The sequence below is a fragment of the Xenopus laevis genome, chromosome 9_10L (genome assembly GCF_017654675.1).
Source record: "Xenopus laevis strain J_2021 chromosome 9_10L, Xenopus_laevis_v10.1, whole genome shotgun sequence".
NCBI lineage: Eukaryota > Metazoa > Chordata > Amphibia > Anura > Pipidae > Xenopus > Xenopus laevis.
The window spans coordinates 28216942-28228982 of NC_054387.1; the positions used below are offsets into that span (position 1 = coordinate 28216942).

General features: G+C 39.6%; 1 protein-coding gene across 3 annotated transcripts in view; it reads right to left on the reverse strand.

Annotated features, from left to right (window-relative positions):
• Nucleotides 1-12041, reverse strand: part of LOC108700992 (E3 ubiquitin-protein ligase RNF213) — a 167727-nt gene that overhangs the window by 4040 nt on the left and 151646 nt on the right. For all 3 annotated transcript variants that reach the window (XM_018235090.2, XM_018235088.2, XM_018235089.2), the window contains 8 exons: nucleotides 9434-9525; nucleotides 7450-7707; nucleotides 3210-3342; nucleotides 3052-3135; nucleotides 2757-2937; nucleotides 2432-2633; nucleotides 1048-1125; nucleotides 80-277 (listed from right to left, as the gene is read on the reverse strand). In XM_018235090.2, coding sequence (XP_018090579.1) covers nucleotides 80-277; nucleotides 1048-1125; nucleotides 2432-2633; nucleotides 2757-2937; nucleotides 3052-3135; nucleotides 3210-3342; nucleotides 7450-7707; nucleotides 9434-9525 — 1226 coding nt within the window. The remainder of the gene's footprint in view (nucleotides 1-79; nucleotides 278-1047; nucleotides 1126-2431; nucleotides 2634-2756; nucleotides 2938-3051; nucleotides 3136-3209; nucleotides 3343-7449; nucleotides 7708-9433; nucleotides 9526-12041) is intronic.

Genomic DNA, 12041 nt, shown 5'->3' on the forward strand with positions numbered 1-12041 from the left:
AAAACAAGGGAAATATCAAAAGGTGGTTTAACTTTAAGGACACTGACAACTGATCACCTCAAAAATTGTTAATGCTCACCTCTAGTATATGTAGGTTAATCTGGTCTGCCATCTGCAAAATCTCTTCTACATATGTTGTCAGTAAAGTCTCTTCATTGCCACCAGACATCGCTAAAAATCCCAGTGTCACCTCAGTAATATGAAGGGCCTCACAGACATCGCTGTATGAATTTAGGTCTCTGCATATAACGTTAATGGCTGAATTTGGTAAAGGTTCCTTAGGAAACAAACAAAAAAAAGGTTAAAAAAAAACGCTGTTTAGCAATTTAGTATGCCGTTTTTGAACAGTCTCTTGCAGTATTTCTCTGTATTGTGCACCCTCCTTCTTTCTATTGTACCATTCTATTGTATTGTCCTTGGCGGTAAAATGCAACCTACAGCAACATGCTACCATCACTACTATGGGTAATGTAAATTTTGCACCAGACAGTTTGCTTTGATCTTTGGTGAAAAGCTATCTTGGTCTTATCTGACCACAACCAAATTTCAACTGGATCATTCTTATGCTTTTTGGCAAAATCCAGACTTGCAAAGCTGGCCACAATTCTGCCCCCTTTGCAGCACAGTGACAAGTGTTGGGGGGGGGGGGGGTGACAAGCTTTTCAGTATCAGACCTTCTCTTTCTCTCACCCAGGGCCTGGACTAGTGGTAGGCAGGCAGAAGAGGTACTTGTCTAGCACCCCAAACCACTGCTGTAAAAGGGAAGAATGGAAGTTCAGAAAAATGTCTTCAGAGAAAGGGGTAAATGTTCCTCTTTCCAAACCACAATGTTAGGACACAAGTTGCAGATTATAGTTATATACATTTTTAAATCACCTTCACAGAAAAAGTTGCAACTGTCATCATTGGTATGCCATATTTCAGCACTTTGCCAATTTCCTGTTATGTATGGGGTGCAAGGTGCCTATCTATGTCTTACCAAATTTGCAAGTAAGGTTTACAATTGAGGAAAGTGGGCCCTCCTCTTCTACCTTTTATTATTCATACCTGAGATAGTTTTTTCTTCACATCCATAAATATGTTCTCAAAGTTACGATCGTGTGATGGGGTAAAAGTTGGCAGTCCCTAAAATTGGAATACAAGCACATTAGTATACACTGCACAGATGTTTAAGAGGACTGCTATCAAGAGATAATGTGAAAAAACATGTCATGTCATTTGCATACACCCAATTTAACTGTGACTGTCAACAATTTTTTGCTACACTACACTTTCCATGTAGAACACACCTCTATATAAGTACAGTACATAGAACTCAGAGACGGAGATAAGGATTGCAAAAATTATAGATGGCATAAACGGTGCCTTCCCACATTACCCATGCCATGTGCACTTATGCACCCCAATACTATAATGGATGCTGGCTTTTGAACGGAGTGCTGATAACACAGCGGTCCTTCTCCTCTTTAGCCAAGAGGAGATGGCATCCATGATTTTCAAAAATAATTTAAAATTTTGATTTGTCAGGCCACTGGGCAGTTTTCCACTTTGCCTTAGTATTTTTTTTAAAAGTGTTTGGGCCTAGAGAAGGCAGAGTTTTAACTTGACATTTGTGGGTGCCGCAATAAACTGTGCTCACACACAACATTTGTTTCAACATTTAATGTTGTCTTTGTACTGCAGGTATATGCATTTTTTTAGGGATACACCGAATCCAGGATTCGGTCCTTCTGCACGCCTGCCCCTGTACCCTAATTTGCATATGTAAATTAGGGGTGGGGAGGGAAATCACGTGACTTTTTGTCAGAAAACAAGGAAGTAAAAAATGTTTCCCCTTCCACCCCTAATTTGCATATGCAAATTGCACATTTACATATGCAAATTAGGGATGGAAGGGGAAAACAAATTGCACATTTGCATATGCAAATTAGGGTTCGGTTTGGTATTTGGCCAAATCTTTCACGAAGGATTCAGGGGTTTCGGCCGAATCCAAAATAGTGGATTCAGTGCATCCCTAATTTTTTTTTACTATTTAAAGGGCCGGAACTAGGGGTACCTCCCTCCCCTACGTTGCTCTCCCCTCTCTTCTTAGGACACACAGAAAGGGGGGGGGGGCGCCTGGCCCTGTACTGGAAACACATTTAACAGGTCAAAACAGGTCTTGCCTTGAAAAATAAACCCCGGGGCAGATGGTGCAGGCGAATGCAGCAGCATAAACCTTACTACTAGACATTATTGATATAAAAGATCTTGTTTATCTTTCAGTGGCAGATGTCATTTCAACTGGCTGAAAAATGATGTGGTTTTCTAAGGCAATACAGAAATACAAATAGAATCGGTATATAATATCTACATTATTAGAAACGAAACTGTACTTATCTGCAAAGAATATTTTCCTTAAATATTAAAGGTTTTTTTGGTTGCTACTTACAATAACCTTGATAAAAGGTTTTCCTTGAAGAAAGCGGTTTGTAATTTGCCGCTGTATTTTTCTGAGGTCAAACTCTTGCAATGTCTCACCCCCACTCTCCACACTATACTGGCAGTTGGATAGAATTATAGGCATTAAATCCTTTTCCAAATCATAGCCAATCACATGAACATCCAGAACATCTGAAGCCTTGATAGAGTACCTAAAAGTGTTCCAATTACAAATAAATTATGTACAAAAAATAAGAATAATTATAAAATGTATAATTGTAAAAATTTTACTAACAACAGTAATTTATAATGAAAAAATATAAAGCACAGCATACTTTTGTTCATCATTGAGGTATTTTTCCACCTCGTAGACAAAATGGTTGTGCAGAGAGATCAGGTAACTGACCAAGGCGGTAGCACACAGCCCCTTACCACGTCGACGAGGCAATATAAATTCAAAAGCACTCTCCTCTGTAAGGTCAGAATCACACATTTCTTTTGCAAGTTTAATGTCACCTGAAACATTGATAAGAATATATTCTTACTGTTAGATGTTACCAAGACGTAAAGCTGTAATGAAGTACAGTAATTAAAAGGAAGCAAGTATTTTGCATTTGTCTGGTTACTCACTGTTCGCATATACTGAATCCCTTAGTTTATTCCAAGTTAACAAAAACATTTTTATGCGCTTGTCAAAGATGTGCCGAGCCCCATCTGCAGAGAGGGTGACAGCGTTAAAAGTGTCCAAGTTGCTACTGTTCTGCTGAAACAAATGTTGCAATACAAACCTGAAAGTATGCTTGCTAAAAAATCATTTATGGTCTTAAGTTCCATGTGGCTGGAGTTTTGAAAATATTTAATTAATTCTTTTTGAAGATTTAAGATTTCTGCCAAGTGCTTTACCATTCTGAGTTCAGATTCCTATCAAACAGAAAAAAGACCACATCACTGGCTGGACACAAATGGAATCAGATTTTAAAATCTGTTGCAAATTGAAAACACATTACTGTATCTGTTATTAGCTCATCTGTTCTAAAGGCATACGCTTTCTGGCTCTTTACATGGATACTATGGTGCTCATGGTATATTAATTAGCTAGCTGAATGAGTCGCATGACTGGGCAGTTAATATCAGCGGCTATACTTTGTTTTGGAGGGACAGAGGCAATAGAAAAGGAGGTGCGTTATGTCTGTTTTTAGGCAGGATTTAAAAGCTAATACAAAGGAGGAGATGATGTTAGAAAATGAGGAAGCAGAAGTCTTATGGGTGGAGCTCTTCACCAATTGTAAAGAGTCCAGCAAATTAATTGTAGGAGTATGCTATAGACCCCCTAATGAATGTGAGGAGGAGGCTAAGCTCCTGATGCAAAGAGAAAAGGCTGCTATTTTGGGGAAAGTAATGATAATGGGGGATTTTAATTACCCAGATATTGACTGCAGCAACAGTACTGCCAGGTCAGTTAATGGGAACAAGTTTATAAACTTGTTGCATGACAATTTTATGGCACAAGATGTTGAGGAACCAACCAGAAAAATGCTATTCTGGATCTAGTGATCTCTAAAGACCCAGAACATATAGTGAATGTACAATTAATTGAACCCCTGGGTTATAGTAACCATAATGTGATATTATTTAATGTCTGGTGCAAAAAAACTAATTTACACTGGGGCAACAAAAACCATGAATTTCAGAATTTTAAGTGCCTTGAGGGCTGCCCTTCAGAGCATAGATTGGGGCATAATGTTTTCAGCTAACAGAAATGGTTGTCATTTAAAATTTTAAATCGTTACTGTTCTCAATTTATTCCCTTAAGGAGTAAATGAAGAAGCACTAAGAGTCACCCTATGTGGCTTAATATAGAAGGAAAGAAGTGAAAGGCATTTTAAAACGAAAGTCTGTGGGAACAGAAGCTGCATTTAATGATTATAAACACTATAATAAATGTTGTAAAACAGCAATCCAAAAGGCAAAGAAAGGAAATGAGGAGCGCATTGCGGCTGAGGCTAAGACTAACCCCAAAAAGTTTTTTAGGTATATTAATAGTAAAAAGATGCAGGTTGAGAGTGTTGCTCCATTAAATAATGGTACCAGATAAGTTGAAACAGATACAGAAAAGGCAAATGTACTAAATCAGTTCTTTTCTTCAGTGTATACAATAGAGGAGTCAGAGTTCCCAGGCTCACTTCATAGCTGCACTGATGCCTCAGCTCAATCTAGTCAGTGGCTGACTCAGGATATGATTCATAAAGCTTTAATAAAAATGTAGGTAAACAAGGCGCCAGGGCCAGATGGCATACACCCCGGGTTCTAAGAGAGCTTAGTTCAGTTTTAGACCAGCCCTTATTTCTGATTTTCCCAGATTCACTTTCATCTGGTATGGTACCTATGGATTGGAAAAAAGATGATGTCATTCCAATATCTAAAAAGGGATTATGATCTCAACCTGGCAATTATACACCAGTAAGTTTGACATCTGTGGTGGGAAAATTATTTGAAGGCTTGTTAAGGGATCGCTTCACTTCATTCACTTCTAGTGAATGGCATTATGAGGTAAGATTATGAAGTACAGTGGTGTGAAAAACTATTTGCCCCCTTCCTGATTTCTTATTCTTTTTCATGTTTGTCACACAAAATGTTTCTGATCATCAAACACATTAAACTATTAGTCAAAGATAACACAAGTAAACACAAAATGCAGTTTTTAAATGAGGGTTTTTATTATTTAGGGAGAAAAGAAATCCAAACCTGTGTGAAAAAGTAATTGCCCCCTGAACCTAATAACTGGTTGGGCCACCCTTAGCAGCAATAACTGCAATCAAGCGTTTGCGATAACTTGCAACGAGTCTTTTACAGCGCTCTGGAGGAATTTTGGCCCACTCATCTTTGCAGAATTGTTGTAATTCAGCTTTATTTGAGGGTTTTCTAGCATGAACCGCCTTTTTAAGGTCATGCCACAACATCTCAATAGGATTCAGGTCAGGACTTTGACTAGGCCACTCCAAAGTCTTCGTTTTGTTTTTCTTCAGCCATTCAGAGGTGGATTTGCTGGTGTGTTTTGGGTCATTGTCCTGCTGCAGCACCCAAGATCGCCTCAGCTTGAGTTGACGAACAGATGGCCGGACATTCTCCTTCAGGATTTTTTGGTAGACAGTAGAATTCATGGTTCCATCTATCACAGCAAGTCTTCCAGGTCCTGAAGCAGCAAAACAACCCCAGACCATCACACTACCACCTCCATATTTTACTGTTGGTATGATGTTCTTTTTTGAAATGCTGTGTTACTTTTACGCCAGATGTAACGGGACGCGCACCTTCCAAAAAGTTCCACTTTTGTCTCGTCAGTCCACAAGGTATTTTCCCAAAAGTCTTGGCAATCATTGAGATGTTTTTTAGCAAAATTGAGACGAGCCTTAATGTTCTTTTTGCTTAAAAGTGGTTTGCGCCTTGGAAATCTGCCATGCAGGCCGTTTTTGCCCAGTCTCTTTCTTATGGTGGAGTCGTGAACACTGACCTTAATTGAGGCAAGTGAGGCCTGCAGTTCTTTAGATGTTGTCCTGGGGTCTTTTGTGGCCTCTCGGATGAGTTGTCTCTGCGCTCTTGGGGTAATTTTGGTCGGCCGGCCACTCCTGGGAAGGTTCACCACTGTTCCATGTTTTTGCCATTTGTGGATAATGGCTCTCACTGTGGTTCGCTGGAGTCACAAAGCTTTAGAAATGGCTTTATAACCTTTGAAATTGAACTCAGGTGTGATAAACCACAGTTAAGTTATTTTTTAACAAGGGGGGCAATCACTTTTTCACACAGGCCCATGTAGATTTGGAGTTTTTTTTCTCCCTTAATAACGTAAACCTTCATTTAAAAACTGCATTTTGTGTTCAATTATGTTATCTTTGACTAATAGTTAACGGTTTTTGATGAGCAGAAACATTTAAGTGTGACAAACATGCAAAAGAATAAGAAATCAGGAAGGGGGCAAATAGTTTTTCACACCACTGTAAGATGTTGGACAGTGGGGGAACAGTAGATGTGATCTATTTGGATTTTGCCAAAGTGTTTGATATCATACCCCACAAACAACTGCTTTCTAAATGTCTGTTGGGCTTAATGAATTCATTTGCACATGGATAGGAAACTGGCTACAGGATAGAGAGGGTGGTTGTTAATGGTACATTCTCTACTTGGGAGTAATGTTCTTAGTGGGGTCCATCAGGGCTCAGTATTGGGTCCACTTTTATTTAACTTGTTCATTAATGACTTAGGGGAGGGTATTGTAAGTAATGTATCAGTAATGTAAAGTCATGCACCTGGGATATCCAAGCGACTTATACCCTAAATGGCCCCATCTAGAATATGCCGTACAGTTTTGGTCTCCAGTGCTCAAACAGGATATTATTGAATTAGAGAGGGTACAGAGAAGGGCAACTAAGCTGGTAAAAGGTATGGAAAATCTTAGCTATGAGGAAAGAATGGCCAAATTGGGGATGTTCACGCTGGAGAAAAGGTGCTTAAGGGGTGATAAGATAACTACTGTATGTACACATATATAAGGGGATCATATAATAATCTCTCTAATACTTTATTTATCAGTAGGTCTTTCCAACTGATGCAAGGTCACCCATTCCAATTAGAAGAAAGGAGGTTCCGCCTAAATATTTGGAATCTTTTTTTTTTTACAGTGATAGTCGTGAAATTCTCGCCCTGAATCAGTCATACAGGCTGATACATTAGATAGCTTTAAGATGGAGTGGATGGCTTTTTAGCAAGTGACGGAATACAGGGTTATGGAAGATAGCTTACAGTAAGTTGATCCACGGACTAGTCCGATTGATATTTTGGAGTCAGGAAGGAATGTTTTCCCCCTCTGAGGCAAATTGGAGAGGCTTCAAATGTTTTTTTTTTTTTTGCCTTCCTCTTGATCAATTAGAAGTTAAGCAGGTTAAAATAAGAGTTAAATGGTTTAACTTGATGGACATTTGTCTTCAACCTAACTTACTATGTTACCATGTGTTGAATGTATTGTGTACTTACTTTCTCCAGGAAGGTCCATAATAATGGAAGAACGTCCTTGCCATTTTTTTGTTGAACTACATGGCGTAAATTCTCAATGGAGATCCTTTTCCGACAACTCCAAATTCTGGAACAATGTACATCACTGTCTTCTGGCAAGGTCATTGGATCACCATTAATTAATGGGTCACCATACACTATTTTTACTATTGGGTTGGAACTTATTCTTTCATCTTTTCTAATGTAGTTATTCACTTCCAAAAGCATCTGGTTTAAATTCTGTATACAAAAAAACTGCTATAAGAAACATATCCACAGCCATTATATCAATCAAGGCATTCTGGATTTCTGGTGCTTAAAGCACAATCTACAGTATGTCTGAATTATAAGGATATGTGTCCAGACATGCACTCTTTGTGCTCTGTTTCAGAGTGCATATACCTGCCTCACACCTTGAATACAGGACGGACTGACCCCCACCCACCTCCTAACTTTCTCATAAAGTTACAAAACTTGGAACATTTGAAAAAAAATTATTCTGTAACCCATACAGTAAGGGGCAGATTTATCAAAGGTCAAGGTGAATTTTCGAATGAAAAAAAATTTGAATTTCAAGCTATTTTTTGTTTACTTCGACTAGGGAATAGTCCAAATTCGATTTGAATTTGAAAAAAAATTTGGAAATTCGAATATCTAAATCGACCATTCACCATCTAAAACCTGCCAAATTGCTGTATAAGCCTATGGGGGACCTCCAAGAACCTATTTGGAGTCAATTGGTGGACTTTGAAAAATCTGAGTTTTTTTTTGGGAAAAACGTAAAATCGAATGTGCTATTCCTTCGATTCAAATTCGCCCGAATACGGACCTATTTGATCGAAAACTGACCTTATTGTTAAAAAAAAAACAAAACTCTTGACGTAATTTCGGTTGGTCTATTTGAATTCAAATTTTAAGTTTTTTCAATTCGAAATTCGACCCTTGATAAATATGCCCCTTATTGTAAAGCTGCAACAAATTTCAATTAAAGGGGTTGTTCATCTTTAAATGTAACTTTTTGTATAATGTAGAGAGTGTTCTTTTGAGTCAAACTGCAATTGGTTTTAATGTTTCATTACTTGAGGTTTTTGAGTTATTTAGCTTTTTATTCAAGTTTGCAATTTCAGCAATCTGGTCGCTAGGGTCTTAATTTCTCTAGAAACCATACATTGATTTTAATAAGAGATTGGAATATGAATAGGAGAGGCCTGAATAGATATATGAGTGCTAAAAAAGTATCAATAACAATAAATATGTATCTTTACAGAGCATTTTTTTAAATGGGTAAATGATCCCATTTTAAAGCTGGAAAGACTCACAAGAAGAAGACAAATAATTCAAAAACTATAAAAAAAAATAAACAAGAAGTTGAAAATACTAAAAGTTAACTTAAAGGTGAATGTAAAGTCATAATTATAAGGCAGTACGAACAGGGCTCTGCTACTCGCTAACTTGCATGCCTAAATGACGTGCAAGTTATGAATGGCTGCCCTTAACTTATACAGCTCTGCCTGAACCTAGGGTGCTAATTGCAGTCAGGGTCCAAAAAACAAATTGGTTTGAACCTCTTTCTTTGCACTTTGCATTATGAACTGCTCTTATGAACTGTATAAAATCAGGGTCTGATCAAAGTACCTTATATATTCCACCATATGGAATAAAATACAGAAAATTTGTCCAGCTGCTGTACAGTTGACCAAATAAATGCTTTCTGCAGCACTCAATCCCATAAGAATTTTAATAGTAGAATGTTATAAATGTTTTCTTAACATTTCTCACAAAAAAAGTTTGTGAAGTATCAATTTCTCACAACTGCATCTGCTCTATTGACATCTTTTTGTTCCCTTCCCTTTCATGATCGCACCTTTGCTGCCTTCTGCTAGGTAAACTGCTGTGCTTATTACCAGGAAGAAAGCAGAATTAATAAATCAAGTGTTCTATAACTTTACAAAAACAATGTAGTTACTTGAATCGTGGGTTCAATTATTGTTGCCATTTGTTTTTCCCAGTTATTCCTTCCATTTTTTGTGGACAATTTTTCATCAAAATGCACAGGCCCTGAAAATAAAAGAACATAAAAAACCTTTTTGGCCAAATCCTTCAATGTAAAAAATATTTACATTTGTATAATTCTATGTATTTTATGAAATAAAAGTAAGACAAAGTATTCCTCAAATATTCTTCACAGAAGCAAGCGACAGGCACACACACATATGTACATGCATTTAGGATTAGGTTATGCCACCTACAGCACCAGTAGGGGCCTCATAGGTGAGGTGATTTGCACACACATGCATTCTTTGCAGAGAGAGAGAAACACACACACACACACATAGGTACAGGTACTAGGGATTAGGTTATGCCACCTACAATACCTCATAGGTGATGTGTGTCAGGACAATCCTGATTCTGGCCTGTCTGACTATTCTAACTGCTTGTGCTGGCCCGGCCTGCCTGTTTCTGGTGGTGTTCTTCAGTATCCTGGTGAGACGATCGTGCACCTTTGCTAGTCCAGAACCGTTAGCTTTGCTCCTCTCTCTGTTAAGACCTGGCGGCATCCAATTAGCCGAGGGATCCTCCCGAGGTGAAAGGCGGCGGTTAAAGGCAGAATTGAGAGCGAGACCAGGGAGCTTAGCTTGGGTTCTGGATATAGGGTGCCGAATGTGACAGTACAACAGGCCCATGAGATGGAAGAAAATGGAAGAAGCTCCCGCTATTCCGCAAACCACTGAACTGTTGTATTTGGCCCTCCTCCAGCGCCTTGATGAACAAGAGGGGAAGCAGAACTTTATTATTCAAGGTCTGCGGTCTCTTTCCGAGAGGTTGGATGCACAGCAATCTGAGATTCCTGAGGGGTCTGTTCCGTCCGTTAATCCGGGTAATAGAGGTTTTTCCCATGACCCAAAAATCCCCTTTCCTGATAAGTTTAGTGGGGATAGGAGTACATTTTTTGTTTTTCAAGAGGCATGTAAGTTATACCTCCGTTTTTTCCCTCACAACTTCCCTACTGGTGAGGATGAAGTAAGGTTCGTTATGACCTTACTACAAGGTGACCCACAAGTTTGGGCACTAAGATTACCCCCCTCTGACCCTGCCCGTTTATCCCTAGAAGCATTTTTTGCTACCATGGCCATGTTATACGATGACCTGGATCGTGCTAGTTCTGCCGATTCCGCTATTCGTAAACTCTGTCAAGGGAAAAGAGTTATTGAGGAGTATTGTACAGAATTCGACCGCTGGTCAGTTGAGACGGGGTGGAATGATACAGCTCTTCGTAGTCAATTCCGGGTGGGTCTTTCTAGATCTGTCAAAAATAGCCTGGTTAATTACCCTCCTTCATCCACTTTGGATGACCTCATGAGGTTAGCCATCCAAATTGATAGGAGGCAAAGGGAAAGACGAGCTGAGGGGGATACAGATTTCCCTACTACATGTAATGATGAGTCATCAACTCCCTCGTTTCCTAACCCTCAGGGAGAACCCATGCAATTGGGGGCTACACGCTTGTCTCCCGAGGAAAGGGCCCGTAGGCAATCCCTGGGTCTATGCATGTATTGTGTGGATAAGGGGCATTTCCTTAAAAATTGTCCCAAGAGGCCTGGAGATTCTCGAAACCTATGTGGAGAAGGGAAGCTCCATTTGGGTAGAGAGATTTCCTCTCCCCAATTCACCTCAAAAAACTTAGTACCTGTAGTTTTATCCTGGCCTGGGGGTTCAGTTACAGTTTCGGCCTTGGTGGATTCTGGGGCTGGGGGAAATTTTTTAGATGCTGCCTTCGCAGAAAGGTATAATATTCCCCTTATTACCCTCACACCTCCTATGAGGATTTCTGCTATTGATAAAAGCCCACTGGGGTCAGGTTTGGTAACCCAAAAATCCAAGGCATTATCCATGTGTGTGAACAATATGCATTGTGAAAAATTAGCTTTTCACATTCCCGATGGTTCCTCGTCCCAGTTAATTCTGGGGTTACCATGGCTACAGGTCCACAACCCCCACATTGATTGGGTAACTGGGGAGATTATTCAGTGGGGTTCCAAGTGCAAGGATTCATGTCTAGTTTCCACTCTAATGGTTGCAGTTAGTTCCTTAGAGAAACTCCCTTCTAAGTCTCGTTCTGGGGTATGTAGTTCCCTATCGACAGGTACATCCGCTCAGAGAAGAGCAGTAGATAAGTCCCATAGGGAAGTATCCAAATTTCAGGTTGGGGACTTGGTTTGGCTATCCACAAGGAATATTAAACTTAAAATTCCAGCTCTTAAGCAGGGGCCCAAATTTATAGGTCCATACTTTATTGTGGAAATTGTAAACCCAACCTCTGTCCACCTTGAGTTACCTGAGATATTTCTGTTATCCAACCTGTTTAATGTTTCTGTGTTAAAACCAGCCATACAGGTCCACCAACAATCATGTCAAGTTTGGTCAAGTCTGATGCCAGGGTAGACCACCTTAGGAGACAGTCCCATCCCAGATCTCCTGGTAAGCTTGAGGGTCCAGTGGCCCCTCCTAGAGGGGGGTTTGATGTCAGGACTTACCCTGGTGGTCTAGTGGGCAGCGGGGTCCACCGCCGCTCC